The following is a 25,272-nucleotide window of genomic DNA, read 5'->3' as shown; positions in this document are numbered from 1 at the left end:
CAAAAGACAGAACAGTCTGTGGGAGAGAGGAAAACAAACAAAAATGTCGATTAAACGGGGAAAACTGTGCAAAATCGAGTATTTTCGGTCGTCGGTGAGCGAACAGGTGACGTCGGCGGGAGAGGAGATATTCCGGCTGTTGGAGAAACAACCGTCCGGGGCCGCCGACGAAGCGGAGGAGGACGCCGCGGCCAGGACGAGGCTGCTCCGGCGGCGTGTGGGCGAGCGGTTGGCCGCCGCCGTGGACTCCATCTGCGGCCTCTTCCAGAGGGAGGTGGACGAGTACGAGAGCGTGCTGGACCACCAGAGCAAGCTGCTGGACATGGTGTTCAACCCCCACAGCAAGCTGCACCACCACGCCGCCGGGACAGGTTTGTTTGTAGTTAGCCCTGGGTCCAGTTCTTACAGCGAGTCTCTCTCACTGACGCCCTGCTGGAGTCCCGTCCACTGCTCACTAGCAGCTTTTTCCACTGCGTGCGAGGGTTTACAATTCCCCGAAAATAAACAAAACGACGTAACTACTCACCGACACAAAGCCTGCTAGACCTTGGTAAAAGTCTATTCTCGAAGCTGGGAAGTTTCTCAGGTCCCCAGCTTCTCTCGCCCAGGGGGCTCCGGTCCCTCGTCCCCTGGCTGTGAGGCCAGCCCGCCCGTCGAGATTCTCGCTGTAAGCACTGGACCAGGGCTAGTTTGTAGTGTACAACTAGTTCCCAAAATGTTTCATGTCAAGGACCCCCCCCCAAATTGACACAAATTAGCCCGCGGACCCCCCATTTGAAAAGACATGCCAGGGAACCCCATAAGAGAAGATTTGTACGTCTCTGGCAGTGATTTCTCTAGCCCTAGAGGCTAGAACGGCTCTGTTGTTACATACATTGCAAAGTATTTCACATACAGAGCCATAGAACGGTCCTGCTTAATTTCTGTTCGGGTTCAAAATCGGTGGCCTAAATGTGATAAATGCTCCGTTTGTACTCCCCCATTAAATAATTCCAAAGACGTGGAGTGAAATATGGTCCTCTAGTTTTATATCCATGTGAAAGTTCTGGCACAAAACGTGTATTTAGTCAATTATGTCCACTTTTTCACGAGATGCACACGGACGTCTTTCTCTCCGGGCAAAGGGGCCCGGAATGATCGCTGGACTGATTTTACGAATACGTCCTGTTTACCGCAGACGTCATCACCAATTGACCAGGGAAACACAAAAGTTTGGGTCACACAATTGGCAGGTGGTGTGATTAATTACCCAGCACCTATCGCAAGGCACCTGCCAATTGTTCATTGTTCGATCATTCCGGGCCCCTTTGCCCGGAGAAAGACGTCTGTGTGCATCTCGTGAAAAAGTGGAGATAATTGACTAAATACACGTTTTGTGCCAGAACTTTCACATGGATATAAAACTAGAGGACCATATTTCACTCTACATCTTTGGAATTATTTAATGCGTGAGTACAAACGGAGCATTTATCACATTTAGGCCGCAGATTTAGAACCCGAACAGAAATTAAGCAGGACCGTTCTATGGCTCTGTATGTGAAATACTTTGCAATGTATGTAACAGAGCCGTTCTAGGGCTATGATTTCTCAACCCGTTTCATTTCAAGCACCCCCAGTTTGACATGCATTAGTCTACGGAGCCCCATTTAATGGCATTTCTATCTCTGGGACCCCCAATTTAGATTGAAAAATCAACTCTCAGAGTGTACAAATGAGTTACAAACCCATAAGGGTCCATTTGGTTCCAAACTATCATTTAGCTGGGGACCCCCTGGAACTCCGTCAGGGACCCCTGGGGTTCCCCGGACCCCACTTTGGGAACCACGGCACTGGTGTATAGTGTAAAGGTGGTTGCACACCGGCCGCGTTTTTCGGAAAACCGATGGAGAAACGCTGCTAAAAATCCGAATTTGCATCCGATTCGCGTCCGGTGTGTGGAGACCTTAAGTGTACCAGAAGAAATAGCCATATGGTTCACATGACGCTTATGTCATGTTTCAGGGCTACAGAGGAAACTGCTGCTCCCTGGGCATGATGTCACAAAATAGCGATGTAAATTGTAGATTGGCTATTTTTGGCAAAGACGTTTGCTGGTGTAGACCGGAAAAATCGGTCCAAGTAGTCTACATTGTCACTGTCTGGTGCAGTGGTTCCTAAACTGAGTTCCAGGGGGTTCCAAACTATAATTTAGCTGTGGTCTATTTTGTACACTCTCAGAGTTAAATTAACATTGATTTTACAATACAAATTGGGGTCCCAGAGATAGAAATGCCATTAAATGGGGGCGCGGCTACAAGCTTAAGTTCAAAATATTGGTTAAAGTGGTTAAACGAGAATTCCATACTAGAAGGCTTTCTTACCTTTTATTTGTAGTTGTTACGTCCCCACCAAAGAGGTCCAGGTGTTATTTTGTGCAAAAGCGCATTATTAGCTATTTCCCCTAATATAAACCCTCAATGAATTGCATCGAATTGAATGGGGCTATGGGGTGTTGTGCTAATTCGCTTATTTCCATCGCTCAAAAATCATTTCCTCTCTTCATAATGTAAATAGTATCCCAAGCGGCACACTTTACTACTTATTTCAATGGAAATAAGCAAATTAGCACAAAAACCCAACCCCCATTGAGGGCTTATGGTAGGGGAAATAGTCAATAATGTACTTTTGCACAAAATAACACCTGGACCTCTTTGGTGGGGACGTAACAACTACAAATAAAGGTAAGAAAGCCTTCTAGCATGGAATTCTCCTTTAAAACTAAGCTAAGGTGACCGAGATGCGTTCCAGGTCTTAAAGGCTTAAAGAAAGAAAGAGACCGTGCTGCTCGTAGCCTGGAACTCACCTATGCTTTTTATGGCATAGGCAGCTCCTGCCGGCAGAAACTATGCGCAGCTGCTAGACATGAGACTAATTAATTAGAGCGACAGAGAGAGAGAGGAGTGTGTGTGTGTATATGTGTGCGTGAGTGTGTCAATTTAACAAAGGTGCAGACGATCAGAAATCAGCAGAGAGTGAGTGATGTTTGCACTACTCTATGCCGAATTGAAGTGGACTCGGACCCAGACTTTTTTTTTCTCCCTGGAAATAAAAACTTCTGGGTTTCCGAGGCTAAGTGAGTAGTAGCCTCGGTACCCAGGCTTTAATTTTCGTAATTTTTTTTAAAGCCTGGGAAAACGCATTGGCTGCTCTGGTCCAGAAGTGGGAGTCAACCCTTCCGGGTCGCTCCAAATGATGTGACGTAGTGCTGCACTAGCTTGGGGGGGGGGGAGGAGGGTCCGGGGCTGACGGACAGATCGGTGAACCAATCGGGGCGTGCGCAAATCTCAGCCGCGACCCGCCCCTCTAGACCAGAAACCTTTTAGCTCAGGCTAAGTGAGTAGTGTTGTAACGTTAGAAATAGTCATCTAGGAGGGACCATAAGTAGATACTATAAAATTGTAAGCAAACTCATCGTTCTAGAAGATATCGGTGACATTTTGGCATGTAATGATATCATATATCGATATAAACTGGTGGAAATTTAAATCTATTTAATAAATACTGTTGATTTTTTTTAAATACATATGTTAACCCATTTAGACCTGACGTCGAAATAAAATAAAAAGTCTTCTGAAAGAATATATATTCAAAGATTTGTGCCGCATTTTCACGATTTAAAAGAAAATAGCAGACCTACAAGCTCATAGCGCGCCACCGAGTGGCTCGCTTTGAGCTTGTAGATCTGCTATTTTTCAATAGCTAAAGTATAACATAATGCTTAGTTAAAACACCAAAAGGGGTTCCCGCCCAGAATGGGTTAAAAAAGCAGGGTTTGAGATTTTCAGTATTGAAACGGTATTTTAAAAGAAAAAAGACTATACTGGATTTGTGTAAGAGAAATAATAATAAATCCTTGATCTCCCACTGCTCCAGAACGAGAGGAGAGGACCCCCAGGCTGGTCCAGGAGGAACCAACGCCTCCACGGATGAAAGAGGAACAGGACAAGCGACAGAGAACACGGGCGGCGGCTGCTGGGTCAACGCTGACGTTACTGGATGGGGCAACGCTCCCCATCGAGAAGTGGGGCGACACACTCTCAGGTAAAACAATAAATACATAAATAAATCTCGGGTTTAGAGTTTATAGTCCCACAGGGAAGGATTAGACTGCCCTACACACAGTGACAGTCACATCTGTCATTAATTAATGGTCTTGATTGCCTATGCGGTCAAGTTATAGGGAATGCACAGGCTCACCGTCTTAATAGCTGCTGCCACGTGCCTGGCAACATGACTTCCAACTCCAAGTAATTTGGAACAAGGAGTCAAGGACACACTCTAACATCTCTCTCTCTCGCTCTCTCTCTCTGTCTCTCTCTAGAAAGGTGTGTGTGTGGGGGGGGGGGGGGGGGGGGGGGGGGGGTAGTTGCGCTGCGCACCTGACAAAGTGATATACTTCTCCAGTACAGTGGTGCAGGACAGAGAGTGATATGTGCAGGATGGACTGTAGTAAACAATAAATACTTTTCCCCCTCCTGTATAAACATCGGGACATTGGATTAAATAAACACCGATTTCCACTGATGTCGGGCATCGGCGCCCAAAATGACCGATACATCGGTGCGACCGACGGATCGGTCGGGCTCTAGTTGTGAGCTTGTAGATCTGCTAATAGCTTGTAGATCTGGTATTTTCAGAGTGCAACACCCGAGCACAACCACACAAAATTACTTTCTACTAGATCTCTCCTCCACTAGTCCCTCCCTAACATTAGTCTAGTTTCTATTTGTTGACAATGTCAATACATTTAGCCCTCGTTTTAGTCATCTTAGCTTAGTACTTATTTTGTTTTTGTTTTGTTTTCATCAGTAAAAAAAGGAAGCCGTCGGAACATTTTTCTTCATAATTTATGTCACCGAAATTAACACGGCTATGATGCCAGTTCTGTGGCGTCACTATCGATGTTGTTATTCTTCTCCTCCTAGACTTCCTGCCACTGCCTGTCACTAAACAGGCGTCCCCTGAACATCTAGAGAGGATAGCCGGTCTGGTCAAGGAGGAACCGAAGCCTCTCCAGATTGCAGACAAACAGAAGGAGCTACGTCAGAGACCGAAGGTAGCCAATGCATCCATCATGACCGTAGCAGTGAAAAGCGAAGGCGATGGCGAAAACGGAAAGACGGAGCCTCTAGCCAGCACCTCAGCTGAGCACGTGAAAACACGAGCTAATGTAGAGGGCTACGGAACGTCGCAGCCAAATAGCGACGAGCAGCTCCTCTCTTCGCGAGGTTCTGAATGTGACAACGAAGACAGTGACGACGAGTGGGAGAACACCGGGGTAGAGGGCTATGATTCTGAATCTGACGATAAACGGTGTGATGATTTGGGTCAGACCAGGGAGGCTCAGTCAGCTACATTGGCATCACTCAAGACAGAGAGTGTGGAAGGACAAACATCGTCTTCGAGCAGCAAGCCGTCCCAGGACCTTAAATCGTCTAAACGAAGTACGTCCGTGAAACGAAAGAGGAAGGGGGCTGAAAAGTCCTTCAGTTGTACAGTCTGTGGCAAAGTGTTTAACCGCAGTGGGAATCTCAAGATACACATGAGGACTCATACCGGGGAAAAACCCTTTAATTGCGCAGTTTGTGGCACCGGGTTTAATCACAGCGGGAATCTGAAGATACACATGCGAGTGCATACGGGCGAAAAGCCATTTTCTTGTACGGTTTGCGGTAAAGCCTGTGGCAATAAGGGAGATCTGACGAGACACATGCGGATTCACACGGGCGAAAAGCCGTTTAGTTGTACGCTCTGTAGCAAAAGCTTTAAACAAAGTGGACAACTGAAGATACACATGAGAGTACATACGGGCGAGAAACCCTTTACTTGTGCGGTTTGTGGTAAAGGCTGCGGCGATAAGGGAGACCTGATAAGACACATGCGGATTCACACGGGCGAGAAGCCCTTTACTTGTAACGTCTGTGGTAAAAGTTTTAACAGAAATATAACTCTGAAGACACACTTAATCATTCATACGGGAGAGAAGAACTTCAGTTGTGCAATTTGTAACAAAAGCTTTGGTGGGAATAGAGAACTAAAGCGACACATGATGACACACACGGGGGAGAAGCCGTATACTTGTGCAACGTGTAAGAAAAGCTTTAATCAAAGTGGAAGTCTAAAGAAGCACATGAGAATACACACCGGGGAAAAACCCTTTAGTTGTACTATTTGTGGCAAACGTTTTATCCAAAATGAACATCTTAAGATACACATTAGATCCCATACGGAGGATAAGCCTAAGGTGGCCGAGCTCAGTGTTCTACAAATTGACCCTGCAAAGTCCGAAAACACATTCACCAATTAGACAGCTCATACACATACTTTTATAAATGGCTGCACATTGTCAAACACGGAAAACCCATGTACCCATTTGACTAATGTGTCCTACATGGCATTTTAAACACGTTTTAACCCATTCTGGGCAGGAACCCCTTTTGGTGTTAGCATTAAGTTATGCTTTAGCTATTGAAAAATAGCAGATCTACAAGCTCGTAGCGTGCCACCGAGTGGCGCGCTACGAGCTTGTAGGTCTGCTATTTTAGAAAAATCGAAGAACGACTGACATAGAAACATAGCTTTTTCAGAAAACTGTCAGGATGTAGAAGACATTTTTTGAATCGGGTCAAAATGGGTTAAATCGAGAACTTCCAATGGACGCGGTGCATCCGGCTTTGTAGAGTGTCTCTATGCGAACACAATTATCTGTGTTCGGGGGAGGGAAGCTGGGTGAATAATGATCACTGATTATAGTCCTGCAGGCTGGGGGCAGCAACAGTCATCAAGGGGTGTTCCAAATGTGTGTGGGGAGGAATCAATTGGCATAACGACTACATTGGAGAGAAAAGGCAATTCACAATCATCAACATCAATAAAAAAAGCATCTGCTTGTAGATCAGCGAAGAAAGGTCCTGGGTTTGATTCCAGGGGCGTGTCGTCGGCACCCATAAACTAGGTGGGGTTATCAAAAGGGCCTTTCTGTGTGGAGTTTGCAGGTTCTCCCCGTGTCCCCTAGGGCAGGGGTTCCCAAAGTGGGGTCCGGGGTACTTGAAGGAGTTCCAGGGGGTACCTAGCTCAATTAGAGATAGTTAGGAACCAAATGGACCCATATGGGTCTGTAACTCAGAGATTGTACAATTGGACCCTAACAGGTCCATTTGGTTCCATTTGTACGCTCTCAGAGTTAAAAGTGGTTTTACATTATAAATTGGGGTACGAGAGATGGAAATGCCATTAAATCGGGGGTCTGTAGCATAATGCGTGTGAAACTGGGGAGTCCATGAAATTAATGTTTCGGAATCACTGCTAGAGCTGTAAAAATCCTCCCTTATCGGGGTCACTGGCATATGTTTTCAAATGGGGGGTCCGTGGCCTAATAAATGTTGATTTGGGGGTCCTTGACACGAAAAAGTTTGGGAACCACTGCCCTAGGGTAGCTACCCTCACATGTTCTCCCCGTATCCCGTAGGGTAGGTACCCTCAGAAAAAACATGCAGTTATCCTGGTCTCTAAATTGCCTCCGCCTGACCAGCTGCAGGGCACCTGATGGAGGGGAAAGGAACTGCTTGGAATAGCGTGTTCCTTCCACGCACTACATCCAACTGGGGACAACTAGGTCAATTTGCAGTGCATTGGGCTCTCGGGTCATCTCACTCACACTAAATAAATGTATAGTTAAAGTATTCTAATCTAGTATGATTATGAAAAATCATTGACACTAAAGCAGTGGATCTAAAGCACTGACTGAATGAAGTCAACAAAATGACTTTATTTTGTTTGTTTCTTTTTACTTCCTGTATGAAAACAATTTGTTACCTAGCTTTCCTGGATGTTAATAATCATATTTGCATTCATACTAGTGTGAATTTGCATTGGCCTCATGTTTTGATTCCGAGTCAATAATTTGATTCTGAAATACCTGCATCTCAGTTGTCAATATTGTTCTATGTTACTGCTAATGGCTACTTTTCCATCAAATGAGTCAAATACTAATCATGCACTACTTATTTTATTAAGTGCTAACATGATGTGTTTATAATCACGCAAACAATGTTTTAACATTCAATTTAAACGTGTTAACCTACATAAATGGTATATGCCTAACATACGTACTGTATTGTGAAGATGTCCAGTAATCAAAACCAACATAAATCCTTCTGCACTGCATTACAACTTATCTGCCTGTGAAAAAACGAATTTGCATAGTAGCTGTAAGAGAAGTGCACAACCACCGTTGAGTCAGCAGAAGCACTCAAAAGTGGACATTTCACAGCGAAAGGAGGAATTGTCTTTCTCAAATGAAGTCTGAGGGTTTTGGGAAGGTAGTATTTTTTTCCCCCACAAATGTACCCGTGAGGAAGCGGCCGCTTTACAATTCTGTGTCTTAACCCTTTTGAGTATACGGTAGACATTTTGTCCAAGAGTGATTGACCAAGATGGTGGGTGGGTGGGGAGGATTGGGAAAGGAGTTGTGGGAGAAAATATAAAAACAAAGAGTTGTATTTTCTTTCTGTGAAACTTGCATATGATGTCATACTCTTTGAATAAAATGTATTTAAAAAAAAGCACACCCGTGTGAACTGAGTGGAGCAGTGATGTCATACACTAACCATAGCAACCATGCTCACCTGTACATGGGGCCACGTATACACATACATAGATACAGACAAAGCTGGTTATTGGAGTGGTTTGCACCACTCAAAAAAAAGAGTGATTGACCGTACTGTGTACCCTGTGTGTTACTGAAACAAAGTATATTTATTTGTTTCTTTATTACTTTGTTTTTGAGTGGAAACGATGAAGCCAAGGTTGACTAAATCCTGATCCAAATTGATAATAGGAGAATAAAACCTGCACTCTCAACCCTCAAGTAATAGTACGAGTCTTGTTTATTAATGTTGTAGGAGCCGCACTTCCAGCACCAGCAGTCAAACCAAACGGACGTGTTTCGGCGCGCAGGCCTTCGTCAGTGTAGGAATTTGTGGAAATGCCGTGATTATATAGAATTTCTGATGAATTAAAAAAAGCCATACAGCCATGTCAAATTAAAAGAACATTCATAATAATAAAAAAGCAGACAGAATACCATATAAGGAGTCATCAGTATCTCATCATGACAACAAACAAACAATACCAAAACAATATTCATAGAAAACAGTTAAAACACCAACTCTTCATTTAGACCTTTTAGGAAATGCAGTATTTAAGAAATGAATCCAAATTACTATTTGCAATAATAACCGGTCTCTGTCCCCACCTCTCTTTAAGGGATTGACATATTCTATGCCTTGAAACCTCAGTGTGCATACCGGTATGCCATGTACAGTAGGCTACTGTTTGTCTGGCTATAGCAGATTTTTAGGTGGTGTAAACCACTCCTACAACTGGCTTTGTTAGTTTACGTGTCTGTCCGTACCAAAACAAAAATCACACCCGTGTGAACTGAGTGGTGTAAGGTCTTATATAGCCTGTCTGACGTAATGAAATCATGTCTGACGTAATGAAATCACACCCGGGTGAACAGGGTGAACATAGCAACCATGCTAATTTTTTCTGCACAGACTAACAAAGCCAGTTGTAGGAGTGGTTTACACCACTCAAAAATGAGCATGGTTGCTATGGTCACCCAGTTCACACGGGTGTGATTTCATTACATCAGACATTACGTCAGACCACAGCTGATCAGTCTATATAAGACCTTACACCACTCAGTTCACATGGGTGTGATTTTTCATCTTTTGTTCTGATAATGCTTTTATGTTCTGTGATTCTGGTTCTTAACTCCCTTTTATGTTTTGTTCTACAAGTAATTCTCCCTTCTTTTACATTTGATAATTCCACCAAACCCTTTTCTATGGCTTTGTGTAGGAGTGCTTCCAGATTAGGTCATATAGCAACTCCAAAACGGAAGTTGGTACTAATAGGCTAATATATTATCGCAAAGATGGACACAATCTTATCAACGAAAACCACCCGGATGCCCGACATGAATAGCAAGTCTATTGTCATAAAGGTATTTCTATTGTTATAATGGACGGTACAGCTTGTCTGAGTGGAAGCTAAACTGCCTTTTGTCTTTAATGCAATGCCTCATGTCAACCAGCAGGTGTCCTACCAGACCACAGGATGTACATTTCTCATTGAAGATAACCACCACAGCTGGTATCAGTGTTTATTATAATTTGTTGGGTCTTGTTGATTATGTTGGCTTAATTCCTAATGTTGTTTGAACCATGGGCTCTCAAACATGTTCATGTCAAGAACCCCTATTGGTCCACCGAGTGTCAAGAACCCCTATTGGTCCACCGAGTGTCAAGAACCCCTATTGGTCCACCGAGTGTGTGTGCACTGTTTCCCTTAAGCCTAAACATTGTTTTACTAGTTTGAAAACTATTTTAAAATAATTCAAATTACCCATCTACAAGCACACACAGTGTCCATGTAGATTATTTTTTTCTTTCTTTCTTTTTTAATGATTACAACGTTTAGGCATACATGTGTACACTCGTGCGTGTTTTCGGGCCGAATAATAATAGCGTAGATTATTGTCCTAACACACATTAAATGTCATTTACGTCATATGTGTCTGAGCAAATCGGCTATTTATGTGTTAACAAAAACATTAAATGCCACTGACAATGAATGGAGAATTTACATCATATGTAGACGAGCAAATCGGGTATTTTTGTCCTACACAAAGATTACATTCCCCTTGACAATGAACGGAGAATGATGATGTACGATGATAAGAGCGCCCCTCATTTCACACGGGTGTGATTTTTGTAATAATGATTGAAATCTGCAAAGTAACTAGTAACTGAAGTTTTGAAATAATTGTAGTGGAGTAACAGTATAATATTTGCCCCCATGAGATGTAGTAAAAGTATTTTAAATTGGAAAACACTCCAGTAAAGTAAATACCTCAAAATTGTACTTGTCCAATGACACGCCCCAAAAATATCATTATCATACTGTACTATGTGTATCACGTGGTCTCGGCTAAAACAGGCTAGCCTAGTCTAGTCGTTTGGACTGGCAAAATATGACATTGTTTTTTGAGGGGTGCTAGCCCCTCCTATGTCCAGCTGTGTGTGTGTGCGCGTGTGTGTGTGTGTGTGTGTGTGTGTGTGTGTGTGTGTGTGTGTGTGTGTGCACTGTAAACAAACTTTGTCCTAACACAAACATTAAATGCCATTGATAATGAATGACCATTCTTACGTCAAAGTGTAAACACAAACATTAAAAGCTGGACATGATGATGTATGATGATAAGAGCTCCCTCACTTACATACAGGTGTGACTCACACTCGAGTCCCACTCCCACGATCTCCTCCGGTCACCAGCTGTGGTGGAAATAATGCAAATGTGCTCCTCTCCTTTCCATGCCATACTGGAAGGCAGCATTCAGGAGAATAGCTCTCCTGAACTTGGAACGCACCATTTTGCGTTGAACAAATTTGTTTAGAAATCCATGTCGTACGTCGCATCTCCACTATAGTAATGAGTGCTGGCTTGCACCCTGAAAATAGCTGATCGATAGCAAAATTCTACAAGCAGATCTACAAGCTCACAACGCGTCGCGCTGCGATACGTTGAGAGCTTGTAGATCTGCTATTTTTGTTAAAAAGTGCCCTCTTACGGGATTTCAGCCCCTGCCTCTCTAACACTCTCTGCATGTCCCTGGTAGTCTCGCCCGCAGAGCTGTCCCCGGTATCCGATGCTCTGTGATTTTGTAGTATAACGGCCATACATTCATGCTGACATCCTCAGTATTTCAGTTGGTCGTTCCACAGAGGGGCATTAGTTAAAAGTATGCCGAGTATAAACACTTCAGTTGACTTGGGGAACTCGGCTCGTCACGCCTCCGCTCTCCAGTCCAAAGTAGACCTTCTCGGCCATGTCCACGAACAGCCCGGTCTCCACCACACCCGGGATCATCTTGATGGCCACGTTGACCTCTCTCCAGTTCTGCGCACGCTCAAACGTCCAGTCCAGGATGAAGTTGCCGTTGTCGGTGACGACTGGTCCCGCCTTACCGACGGCCATCCTCAAATTGGCCTCCCCTCCGAAGCGCGTGGCGATGGTCCTGGAGATGGGCACGTAAGCCATGGGAATGACTTCAACGGGGACCCCCTTCTTCCACCGCTGGCCCAGGGTCACGGAATCCTTCCCGAAGTCGGCGACGACTATGAAACGTTTAGCGCAGCCGGCCACTATTTTCTCCTGCGTCAGGCAGCCCCCTCCGCCTTTGATCAACGTGAGGTCCGAGTCCACCTCGTCGGCCCCGTCGATGGCCACGTCCAGCTCCGGGTGTCTGTCCAGGTCGGACAGGTTGAGGCCATGCTTGAGGATCAGCTGACGGGCCTGGAAGGAGGTCGGGACGCAGACGACGTTGAGTTTCTCCAGACGAACCCTCTCGGCTAATCTGTCCACGGCATAGGCCATGGTTGAGCCACTGCCTACTCCAACGGCCTGGTTGTTCTGGACATGATTATCCACCGCAGCGTACGCTGCCATTCTCTTGGCCTCCTCTGCCATGATATATGATCAATGCTTTCTTTGTCTTTTTCAGCAACATGTGCGTCTGGCCCACAGATTCGGGCAGAACTTGCCTACAAAGGGCGTGTAAATGCAGGGTTCTATCAAACACCCCTTAGAGTTTATTTATATCATCAAACTTACAGCTGCGAGCTGATTGGACATTATATTTTGTTCACGTCATGGTTGCTATAGTAGCAGAGATGCGACGGCCTGCTATAAATCCGCAAATTACGCAGGCACGTGTGTGTCAAATGGCTGATTGGTTGAAACACGTGCTATACGTCACTTTATGAGCAGTAGAAGATCCCTGAACCTTCCGAAGTTGGTGCCTCTCATAGCCTTAGACTGATGTCGAATCAATGTCGATGTCAACTAAAACTAAGACGAAAAATGTCCGTCGACTACCTTTTTTCACTGACGAAAACTAAATGGAATGTAAATGAAAACTAAGCTATGATGACTATGAAACTATAAGACTAAATATATTGACAATACAGATACAGATACAAACTAGACTAAAATGTTAGGAAGGGACTAGTGGACAAGAGATCCACTATAAGTAATTTTACACTTGGTTGCATGCTGAAAATAGCAGATCTAAAAGCACACAATGCGTCGCGCTGCGACGCGTTGTGAGCTTGTAGATTTATGCTGGCTTATTGAGGATGAGGCTTATTGAGGACGAGGCTTATTGAGGACGTGGTGTCTTCAGACACCATGCCACTCTTCCAATCTCCGCTCCACCCTGGGGACTGAAAACACTCACAGAGGGTTAAGACCTACCCATCTGTATCGCTCCAGTTGCAGTGCGACGGAAGTAAACAGTAAAAAAACAGAAGTGAAAAGTCAGTGTGCTTATGATGTCTATGGGAACGAGGTTTTTAGAATCCATTGATCTCAGACTATTTTTCCAGACTGAGTTTTTGATCAAATCAAGTTTGATTCCAGTCTTCCGTTTCCGAGTGAACGGCTTTCAAAATAAGATGGTTCTCCGTTGACATACATTGTGGCGTTTCTCGAGTATGAATCCAGCCACTTGACGGCACCAGATGGCGAATGAGAACAATGAGAGATAAGAAAATAGGCCGTAAAGGTTAGTCATTGTTGAAGCTATTGTTCGTTTTTCCTGAACAGATTACTCCCAGTCTGCCAGTGGAGATATCAGACCTCTTTGTTACGCACTCCCTCAGTGTAGACTCAGACCCAACACAGGAAGATCGAATCCTCCATACAGGTAGATGTGTGGAACGGATACGCCCCTCTGTGGAAAGAGCTGGGCCACAGTCCAGCTGTCTACACAATACAGATGATGAGTTCATGTTCCAGTGAGACCAACCATCTACTGGTCTCCACTCGCCCTGGTGTTTCATCTCCAGTCTACCAGTACAGTTACTGGTTCCTCCCACCAACCTGACATCATCAGACTCTATAGATACAGAGATGGGAGAGAGGGAGTAAACATTGAAAAAAGATAATATTATTTGATTATATGGAGCTCTCTGGTGGTGCTGTTGCGCCCGCGACCCGACTATGGATATGCGGTTGAAGATGGATGGATGGATGGATGGAATAATCCAAACAACTAAAAAAATGTATTTTACCTGAGCAGGTTAGTCCAACAATCTTGTCAGGCGAGCAGGTGTTTTGAGTTGACCCAGAGGTTCCAGTTGCACAGTCCAAGAGAACAGACTCATTGCCTTCACACTGGAACTTTACTTCTCCATGGAGCGCCCCCTGACCATAGATCGCCCCCCGGAGGACAGAAGGAGCCCCACAGCCAAGCTCCCTACAGACCACCTGTGCATCCTGCTGGTCAAAGTCACCTTCACACACCGAGACCCACGACTGATTAGACTTCACCTCCACTCTGCCTGAACATAAGCTGGTTCCATTCACCAACCTCACAGACTCTGACAGAGAGAGAGAGAGAGAGAGAGAGAAATTGAGGGAGGAAGTGAGGGAGGGAGCGGTGGTGAAGTCCAATACCCCAAATCTCGGCCACTCGCTCACTCACACTCGCTCACTCCAGCATGGTGGTGTTACGGTGAAATCGGTGACCTGCTGAAATATGTGACAATCGTGTAGACAATCGCATAACGTCAGCATCCGAACAAAATCATTGCTGTTAGTTTATTAGTAGAGTTAAACTTAGCGGTAGGTTAGGCCATGTATTTAAAGACCTCCATGTTAAGTTACGTGAAGTCCACAAGATGGTCACATATTTCGGCAGGTCAACAATTTCACCGTAACACCGCCATGCTGGAGTGACCGAGTGTGAGTGAGCGAGTGGCCGAGATATGGGGTATTGGAATTTGACTTATCACCTCCTCTGTGAACACACTGTAACGCCAGGGCTCCACCGGACGCGTTGCGTTGCGTCTGCGTCGCGTCAAAAAACGCACCGGTTCAATTTTAATGCACGCGTCGCGTCTCCGTCAACGCGGGCAGTGGAGCCACCCTTCATTGATTAAAAAGGGAACATTCCCTGACGGTGACGGAGACGCGACGCTGACGCGCCCGGTGGAGCCCGGCCGTAACAGAGACCAACATGAGGAGACAAGGACTGGCAGATACAGTAGAGCAGGGGTTCTCAACCCGTGGGTCGCGACCCCTCGGGGGGGTCGCCAAATTATTTTAGGGGGTCCCCAAATTATTTAAAAAAAATATATATATATATATTTTATTTTTTTAATTTTATTTTCACGATTTTTTAAAAATAGCAGACCTACAAGCTCGTAGCGCGCCACTCGGTGGCCACTCGGTGGCCACTCGGTGGCGCGCTATGAGCTTGTAGATCTGCTATTTTTCAATAGCTAAATTATAACAATGCTTAAAACACCAAAAGGGGTCCCCGCCCAAAATGGTTTAAGGTTATTGTAGCAGTCAATTTATATTGGGGGTCGGGAGGGGGCGGGGCGGGGGTCCCGAGACATTGCCAAAGCATTTCCGGGGGTCCCCGGCCAAAAACGTTGAGAACCCCTGCAGTAGAGTGTAGGGCTGTGAATCTTTGGGTGTCCCACGATTCGATTCGATTCCGATTCTTGGGGTCACGATTCGATTCAAAATAGTTTTTTTCCGATTCAACTCGATTCTCAATCCAAAAACGTTTTTTTTTTAAATTCATAAGCATTTTTTTTCCAGATTCAAAACGATTCTCTATTCAAAATGATTCTCGATTCAATACATAGGATTTCATCACAATCTACTCCAGCCAACTGAAGTGACTATACTCAATACTACAGTAACTTGAAAATGACTGAAGACATGTTTACTGTGATTAGGGGGAGCTTATATTTCATATCACAAACACCATGTAGTGAAAACTAACTGTAATTGTAACCAGAACCAAAAAAATCTAAAACATTTTTTTTTGGAAATTATGAATCGATTTTGAATCGTTCATAACGGGAATCGTGATTCTAATTCGAATCGATTTTTTGACACCCCTAGTAGAGTGGTAGGGCGGTCACACCTGAACAAATCATCTCCAGTCTGACGGGGAATATGTCGGACATGGTTGTTCCGCACTCCATCAGTGAGGACTCAGACCCAACACAGGATGATGTAATCCTCCATACAGGTTGAGCTAATGAAGAAACACTCCTGTCTGACGAAACAGCAGAGCCACAGTCCAGCTGTCTACACAGTACAGACGATGACTTCAGGTTCAAGTCAGACGAACCATCCACTGGTCTCCACTCTCCCTGGTGTTTCATCTCCAGTCTCCCATTACAGGCATTGGTTCCTCCCACCAACCTAATTTCATCTGAATCTGTACATAGACAAGAGAGAATGCTTTGAAAAGTGGAAAAAAAAGACATTACTTGAGTCTAAGAATAATACTAAATAGTGTAATAAAAAAAAATAGTGTAGTATGTCTTTAACCTGAGCAGGTGAGTCCAACTGTCTTGTCAGGTGAGCAGGTGTTTCTAGTTGAGCCTGATGTTGCACAGTTTCGGAGAAGAGATTCACTGCCTTGACACTGGAACTCATTGGTCCACATTGGAGCCCCCACTTCTCCATAGAGCGCCACCTGGAGGACAGAAGGAGCCCCACAGCCAAGCTCCCTACAGACCACCTCTGCCTCCTGCTGGTCAAAGTCATCATCACACACTGAGACCCACGACTGATTAGACTTCACCTCCACTCTGCCTGAACACCGACCAGTTCCATTCACCAACCTCACATACTCTGAGAGAGAGAGAGAGAGAGAGAGAGAGAGAGAGAGAGAGAGAGAGAGAGTACACAGACTGGCTAGATAATATATACAATTATAAATCATTGTTGAAGTCGTCGTTTGCGTTACCTGAACAGATTACCTCCAGTCTGAAAATGGAAATGTCAGATTCCTTTGTTACGCACTCCCTCAGTGAAGACTCGGACCCAACACAGGACGATCGGATCTTCCACACTGCAGTTTCAGACGTGGCACCAGGACTCTGTTCTGATGAGACAACAGAGCCACAGTCCAGCTGTCTACACAATACAGACGATGACTTCGGTGTCCAGCCAGGCCAACCTACCGTGGGTCTCCACTCTCCCTGGTGTTTCATCTCCAGGCTACCAGAACAGTGACTGGTTCCATTCACCAACATGGCATCATCAAACTCTGTACAGAGACAATAGTGTAAGCAGTAACAAATTGCAATGACTTCGATTGTACAATACTAACCCAAACCATGAAACCAATAGTGTGTCTTTACCTGAGCAGGTGAGTCTAACGGCCTTGTCAGATGAGCATGTGTTCCTAGTTGAGTCTGAAGTTCTACAGTCCAGGAGAACAGACTCGTTGCCTTCACACTGAAACTCTTTGGTCCACATTGGAGTCTCCACTTCTCCATAGAGCGCCCGCTGGAGGACAGAAGGAGCACCACAGCCAAGCTGCCTACAGGCCACCTCTGCCTCCTGCTGGTCAAAGTCACCTTCACACACTGAGACCCACGACTGATTAGACTTCACCTCCACTCTGCCTGAACACAAGCTGGTTCCATTCACCAACCTCACAGACTCTGGGGAGAGAGAGAGAGAGAGAGAGAGAGAGAGAGAGATCATTTAAATTCACAATGAGTGCATAATAAAATGAATGAAGATCATGTTATTCGTCGTCGTCGTCGTCATCATCAAAGATAATAAATTAATAAAGATAGATAGATAGATAGATAGATAGATAGATAGATAGATAGATAGATAGATAGATAGATTACAACTGCTTAAACATGTTAATTGTCCTGTGGGTGAACGTTCGCAACACTGTAATGATTGCAGTCATCATTGTTGAAGCTAATTGTTTCAAGCGTTACCTGAACAGATCACCTCCAGTCTGCCAGTGGACATACTAGACAGTGTTGTTCCGCAGTCCCTCAGCAAAGACTCAGACCCAGCGCAGGAAGATCTGATTGACCATACAGGCCGACGTGTAGAACCAAAGCTCCCTTCCGTCGAAACGGCGGTTCCACAGTCCAGCTGTCTACACACGACAGACGATGACCGCAGGGTCCAGTCGAACCGACCGACCGCCGGCCTCCATTCTCCATCGTTGATCTCCAGCCTGCCGGTACAGTCGTGTGTTCCTCCCACCAACCTGACAACATTCGACTCTGTAAAGACACAAGAGGATAACAGTAATATCAGATCATATAACAATAATGATCCAATTTACAAGACATAATTACTTGCGCAAGCAGAGCGTGCAAGTCATGTTTTCAGTCAGGTGCTACGATGCGCGTGTTTGGGGCCAGCACATGTTATGACGTCATATGCTGGCCCCAAGCTGACCGTGCAGGTGTGTTTTTGTCATGCTACGAAGCATATGTCCCATGACGTGATGAAGATATATACCAATGTCCCTTAGAATGCACGTGATATGATGTCATACGGACATACGGAAGCTGACCGTGCAGGTATGTTTTCCGTGAATCGTGATGAAGATTATGTACCAATGCCAGGGTATAATTGGTTGACGATGGTGACGTAATGATCATAGGTTTCAGTGTCAAGTACATACGCATCAAACCACCCAGCCGATCACATTATACCACCAACCACTCAGAAAACTACATATACATACATATAGACATATACACATGTACCAATGCCAGGGTATAGTTGACAGTGACGTAACGATGATTTTACCATACTTAAAAATACTACTTGTTTTCCTTCAGAAGCAAGGTACGTAGCAAATAGCTAAATCTAATAATTCAATATGTGAGACTAAGATTTGAAAGTTCATAGCGGTCTACAGCACTTGCACGCTCTGCTTGCGCACTAGTAGGCCATTTATGACCTACTTGTGTGCAACGAGCAAGTAAGCACTCGACAGAGTGCAGTTCTAGTTTGTATTACTTTGATTACTACCATAATAAACCAAACCAATAGTGCCGTTTGTCTTTTACCTGAGCAGGTGAGCCAGACAGTCTTGTCAGGTGAGCAGGTCCTTCTAGTTGAACCTGAGGTTCCACAGTCCAGGTGAACAGATTCACTGCCTTCACACTCTTCTGTCCCCATTGGAGTCTTTACTTCTCCCTGGAGGACAGAAGGAGCCCCACAGCCAAGCTCTCTACAGGCCACCTCTGCATCCTGCCGGTCAAAGTCACCTTCACACACTGAGACCCACGACTGATTAGACTTCACCTCCACTCTGCCTGAACACAAAGTAGTTCCGTTCACCAACCTCACAGACTCTGAAGAGAGAGCGAGAGAAGGAGGGGAGGGGTTCATAGAGAATGAAACAACGCAGGCCAAAGTGATTTCAACTAGACCCATAGGGTCAAATGCTACAATTGTTGTCACTGTTGCAGGACACACCACCACCAACCAAAATACTGTTTGCCTTTAATTGACATAAAAAAAAACACGAATGGGCGGGGCTTGTGTTACCTGAACAGATCATCTCCAGTCTGCTAATGGAAATATCTGACATCTTTGTCCCACAATCCCTCAGCGAAGACTCAGTCCCAACACAGGAAGTCATGATCCACCATACAGGTTGACGTGTATCAGAAGTCCTTTCCACTGACACGGCAGAGCCACAGTCCAGCTGTCTGCACACTGCAGACGACGACTTCTGGTCCCAGTCCAATGAAGCGCTCACTGGTCTCCACTCTCCCTGGTGTTTCATCTCCAGTCTACCGGTACAGTTATGGATTCCTCCCACCAACCTTACGTCCTCAGACTCTGTACAGAGACAAGAGAGTAAGCAATACAAATGCCATATTTATTCACTATACAATAACACTCCAAACTTTACACCTGCACAGAAAGATCGGAATGGGTGACAGAGCAAGATAGATATTATAAGCAAAAAATCACACCTGTGTGAACTGAGTGGTGCAACTCCCCTCTCCCCCTTCTCTCTCTCTCATTAGCAGGCAACAGTGCAGCACTATCTCTCTCTCTCTGTTTCTGGCACAACAGCGCCACTTTGCCCCTACTGGTACTCATAGTCACACACATAGGTTTACACGGACATTGCTGTTCCTTGGAGTGGTTGCACCACTCAAAAATGTAAAATAGAGTTTATAAGCACACAAGGAAATGGTGTGCATATACGGGACCCAGAGTGGACCCTGAGCACAGACATCCAACTTGGAGGTCTGTGCTGCAGTTCTGTTTTGTATCCATCGATGTAGCCTTGGGAGTTATCTCCCACTGCAGCATATAGTCACAGCCCTCCTTTCTATGTTTCAGAGACACTGATTGACTGCCTTGTACTGGTTCATTGTCCGCTCATATTTTATAAAGTTGTGGATTATAGGCCATTTAGGCCATCGAAATAAAAAAAAACGTTCGCTCTGAAGGAATATATATTCAAAGATTTGTGCCGCATTTTCACGATTTTTCAAAAATATCAGATCTACAAGCTCGTAGCGAGCCACTCGGTGGCGTGCTATGAGCTTGAAGATCTGCTATTTTTCAATAGCTAAAGTATAACATAATGCTTAGTTAAAACACCAAAAGGGGTTCCCATTCAGAATGGGTTAAACACATATACTCCATCTTACAGTATATTAATTGACACAGTAGCCTACTAGACATCAGCACCAAGCAGTGTTAATTTTGCTGTCAAAATTAAAACTGCTCCCGACATGCGTGGCAGGTTAAAACTAACCCATGGCAGGTTAAAACTAACCAGTGGCAGGTTAAAACTAACCCGTGGCAGGTTACAACTAACCCGTGGCTTCCTGTGAGGTTAGGTTTAGGGTTGGGTTTTGGGTACGGTGTCGGACTCATGGCTGTAGGACTGTTAGTACGTCGGACCAAACCCCACACAACAAATGCTGTCAACGTTTTATCATTAAGCATAACATATGAAATAAATTCTTACATTCTCCACTTTCTTTTCATATACCCCCAGGAGTGTGTCCCACATAGCGTTCACATTTAACCTGAAATGCAGTTATTTTATGCAGTTTCTCTGCCTTTTTGCTTGCCTGCTCTTGGGTAAACACCCCCCCCCCCCCCCCCGTGTGTGTGTGTGTGTGTGTGTGTGTGTGTGTGTGTGTGTGTGTGTGTGTGTGTGTGTGTGTGTGTGTGTGTGTGTGTGTGTGTGTGTGTGTGTGTGTGTCAAAGAGGTTAATCAAACAAGCGTTGAAGTGATCGAGGCTCACACAGCACTCCCTGTTAACAAACTTCCAGATGTCATGACGGCCACCGACGCACCGAGCGATAAATATCATGGAGTCTGGATCATTTTCTTCATCTTGGGCCTGGGAACTGTTTTGCCATGGAAGGCTTTCGTGACAGCAACAATGTACTTCATCAGCCGGTTGAAGTACCCGGCCGTCGATGGCATCGGTACAGTCAATGGGACCGTGGTGAGAGGGAACAACACACAGTTGCTGCAGTCTATCTTCAGCAATGCGATGGCACTGACTGGCATGGTGCCCCTGCTCATCTTCACCTGCCTCAACCCCTTCATCCATCAGAGGATTCCGCAGAAGCTGCGTATCTTGGGCAGTCTGTCGATCATCCTGGTGGTCTTGCTGTTGACCACAGTGCTGGTGAAGGTGGAGGTGGCGCCGGTGCCCTTCTTCTGCCTCACCCTCGTCAAAATCTTCTGCACCGGTTCCTCCATTGCCATTTTCGCGGGCAGCCTGTTCGGACTGGCAGGGCCGTTTCCTGTGTCTTACACCAACGCCATCTTGAGTGGCCAAGGGCTGGCCGGCATCGTGGCTGCCGTCACCATGATCTGTTCCCTGGCCACTGCCTCATCTCAGCGGGACAGTGCCTTTGGCTTCTTCCTGACAGGCTGCGTTGTCACCCTACTGGCCAACCTCTCCTACCTTGCACTGCCCAGCATGGCATTTTTCCAGTTCTACACAGAGAGCAACCGACCCAGCACCTCCTCTGGTCAGGAGAACAGGTCAGTTGGCACGTTCAGTCTGACTGAAGAGGAGGACAAGCCAGTTGTTTCTGTGGTTACCGTCGTGAAACAGATCTGGGTGATCGCCGTCTCTGGGACTTTAAACTTCACTATTACCCTCATTGTGTTCCCAGCCGTCACGGTGGGCGTCAAGTCCACGGTAGCCGAGGAAGGAGGAGCCTGGAACACCTACTTCATCCCCGTCTCATGTTTTCTGCTCTACACCGTGATGGACACTGCTGGGAAGAGCCTGCCGGCGGTCTGCATGTGGCCGGGTGCAGACCGTATCACCTGGCTGCCCATCCTGGTGGGCATGCGGGTGGTCTTCGTGCCTCTGTTCATGCTGTGTAACGTGCAGCCTCGTCACCACCTGCCCGTGTTGTTCAGCCACGACTCCTGGTACATCCTCTTCATGATCCTCTTCGCTCTCTCCAGTGGATACATGGAGAGCCAGTGCATGTGCCTTGCACCAAGGAAGGTTGCACGGTACGAGGCAGAGACAGCAGGCGCCATTATGGTCTTCTTCCTGGCCCTGGGACTGGTGCTGGGTGCAGCGATCTCCTTCGCCTTCAGAGCCATGATCTAGAACAGTGGTTGTCAACCCTTTTCATATGGTCCATTATTTATTTTCCATTTGAGCCACGGACCACTATTTGATGAGCCCAATTGTTATCGTTGGATAAGATTTTGTTCACAATTGCATGCTGTATTGATGTGGTATTTGTATTTGTATTTATTTGTATTTATTTATTCAGCACAGTATAAAAAACAACACAGTGAACATATAAATATAAGAAGGGTAAAGTGCTAGGCTGAGGCAAAAAAGCCCAAGGGGCTTATACGAGGCCTCTACCTATGTAAATGAAACATTGTACAAGAGATATAGAATATCCAGAAAACATGATTGCAGTATATAAAACAAGAACAAAACAAAAAAACAACAAGAACATGATTAGAATTCTTGGTTATCTACATGATTAGAGAAAAGAAGAGATGATACAAAAAAATATATATATAATTAAGTGATCTGGTCAATTAAGTGGGTCCTAAACTTACGTTTGAAATTATTTAATGAAGTAGAATTTGATGAGATTGCTGTATAGGTGTTCCATAGCTGGGCCCCCCTGTATCTGATGGAGAACTGACACAGACCAGTACGGAGCTTTGGGAGATGTAAATGATTTGCCTGTCTCGTATTGAAGTGGTGCACATCACTGTTGAACTGGAAAAAGTCTTTACATGGCAAAGGAAATGAAACTGGCTGGAACAATACTTATATATATATAAATAAAGTTACAGGTTTGGTATGTATTTAAATTAAAGATTGGTAAAATATTGAGGGGCAGAATGAGCAGACCAATCACTGTATGTGGCAATCCTGCAGAATCTTTGGAGTTTGTGAAGATGAGTATTATAAGTAGGGGTGATATTGATATTGCAATATATAAGATATGGATAAATTAAGCTATAATAAAGAGTTGGGAGACAGTTTTGATTAACCAGACTACGGATTTTTTTTATGTTCAGTGATAATTTGTTTAATTTAAACCATTTTGAAATATTTTCAAGATCGTGATTAGCCTTTGCCATTAGAGCTGAGAAATCAGTATGTGAAATAAATAAATTAGTATCATCTGCAAAAAGTACAGGAAATGGTGGTGGTACCATAGGAGAGATAACAGGCAAACGTTCAATTCTTCTACATTCTCTAATTGTGTGTAGACTTCTTGTAAATTACGTAACGCAGATGTTAAACAATAATTTAACTCTTGAGAGCGTAAAACTTAAATCAAATGGACCCGTAAGTAGGGATGGAGCTTGTACATTTCCATTGATAACCTTATCGTTCAGGCTTATCGAGACGGGTTCTTATCGAGCCCACTATCAAGTATTTTCTATTATTTTGTGGAGACAATAACTTCTGAATAGGGTTGTCCCGATCGGGTGATCGGAAATCGACTCCGATCACATGATTTTCAAAATATCGGAATCGGGGAGAAAAGATTGTATTTTGAATTGTCTAATTTCAAAGAAAGATGTAAAGCAATGAGATTTTGTGAAAAAATTGTGTTTATGCTAGTTGTTTTCCTTCTGGTCCCAGTCAGAGATCTTCAAACAAAGACTAGTCACACTCAGAGGCGTGGAAGACCCCTATGATGAAAACAAAGGAAATGCAACCCCCGCTATGCATGATGGCATAGGTGTCTGTAGTACTCTCTCTGAATGAGAGAGATACTCTTTAAGAGTTTTAACTTGACTTCGGTTCTATAAGCTGTAGAACTGTATTCACTCTAATTAACCAATACATCATTATTTATTTTCAAAACCACAATGTATAGTCACATTTTGCCTTTCAATAAATGAAAGGCAACACAACAGACTAGACTAGAGTGAGATACATTAGGATCATTGCTATTGTGATATGGCATAAGTGTTATATAAAAATATAAAGATCGGATCGGGAAAGATCGGTATCGGTATATGTCTCAAAATGAAATGCTCGGAATCGGATCGGGAGCAAAAAGACGTGATCGGGACATCCCTACTTGGCTACTTCTGAACAGAACCAGTATCTTCTACTAGGGCCTTCAAATACAGTAGCCTACTTTTCTAACAGACGGAAAGCAATTGACCTTTTAACCAATACAATAATATTAAAGAAACTGTTAATTGGTAAATTGCGACCGCAGGTCCCATTTACTATGAAAACCTGCATCGTCCGTCCGTCCGTCACCCACGCCTCCATATATGGTCACGCTTCATGACATCACGTCTCCATATATGGGCACGCCTCGTGACATCAAGTCTACGCCTTGTGACACGTCACGCCACCATATGGATAACGATACATGGAGAAGACTGGATCATCACCTAGATCTGCATATATGGAGCTGGTCAGCAACTCTACATCTGACCTCAAACCTTAAACCCTTAGATCTCCATATATGGAGCTGACCTGTTCTGACATTCCAAATGTTGATCCTTCCCCACCCATCCTTCCTGTTCTGATATGTTGATCTGAGCTCATCAAACCCTGTACACTCAAGACACGCTCCATATATGGCCAGAACAGAATTCATTCCAAATGTTGATCTGACCTCGTCGCTTCTCGCCCTCAGGGTGTCTTACTGGTATGTGTACTGTTCACTTTAAAAGTGTAATTTTGTTTACCCAGACAGCGCTGGTTGGCAGATATCAATACACTTTTAGACCAACATGTTTGTGCCAGCATGGATGATTACATTTATTTATTGATTGCCTGGTCTTGATTGTTTAAACATGACGTCATGGGCCGCTATGCCCGACAGCAGGCTTGATAAGCCCAAAAC

General features: G+C 44.8%; 3 protein-coding genes across 4 annotated transcripts; 2 read left to right on the top strand and 1 right to left on the bottom strand.

Moving 5' to 3' along the window:
* LOC306912725 (uncharacterized protein) lies at nt 1-6,445 on the top strand. Of its 2 annotated transcripts, none has more exons than XM_079489165.1 (3): nt 1-371; nt 3,919-4,080; nt 4,965-6,445. In XM_079489165.1, the coding sequence occupies exons 1-3, from the start codon at nt 44-46 to the stop codon at nt 6,344-6,346; spliced, it is 1,872 nt and encodes a 623-aa protein (XP_079345291.1). In that variant the 5' UTR covers nt 1-43; the 3' UTR covers nt 6,347-6,445. The 2 variants fall into 2 exon arrangements, with proteins under 2 accessions (XP_079345291.1, XP_079345290.1); XM_079489164.1 differs by having other exon boundaries at nt 3,913-4,080.
* Nucleotides 6,446-11,868: 5,423 nt separating this feature from the next.
* LOC306913331 (ribose-5-phosphate isomerase-like) lies at nt 11,869-12,576 on the bottom strand (the record flags this gene model as incomplete). Its single annotated transcript, XM_079489918.1, has 1 exon — nt 11,869-12,576. The coding sequence occupies one exon, from the start codon at nt 12,574-12,576 to the stop codon at nt 11,869-11,871; it is 708 nt and encodes a 235-aa protein (XP_079346044.1).
* Nucleotides 12,577-21,221: 8,645 nt separating this feature from the next.
* Nucleotides 21,222-22,529, top strand: LOC306913044 (equilibrative nucleoside transporter 1-like; the record flags this gene model as incomplete). Its single annotated transcript, XM_079489553.1, has 1 exon — nt 21,222-22,529. The coding sequence occupies one exon, from the start codon at nt 21,222-21,224 to the stop codon at nt 22,527-22,529; it is 1,308 nt and encodes a 435-aa protein (XP_079345679.1).
* Nucleotides 22,530-25,272: the final 2,743 nt, after the last annotated feature.

The sequence above is a fragment of the Electrona antarctica genome (genome assembly GCF_951216825.1).
Source record: "Electrona antarctica genome assembly, chromosome: 20".
Taxonomy (NCBI): domain Eukaryota; kingdom Metazoa; phylum Chordata; class Actinopteri; order Myctophiformes; family Myctophidae; genus Electrona; species Electrona antarctica.
The sequence above is the reverse complement of the archived record's forward strand: the minus strand, read 5'-3'. Positions and strand labels throughout refer to the sequence as shown.

What these genes read in the sequence shown, in the direction of transcription:
- LOC306912725 (XM_079489164.1), top strand. Translation starts at nt 44, where the DNA reads ATGTCGATTAAACGGGGAAAACTGTGCAAAATCGAGTATTTTCGGTCG. An exon ending in CCACCACGCCGCCGGGACAG is followed by an intron (nt 372 to 3,912) that starts GTTTGTTTGTAG and finishes CCACTGCTCCAG; the next exon opens with AACGAGAGGAGAGGACCCCC. An exon ending in GTGGGGCGACACACTCTCAG is followed by an intron (nt 4,081 to 4,964) that starts GTAAAACAATAA and finishes TTCTCCTCCTAG; the next exon opens with ACTTCCTGCCACTGCCTGTC.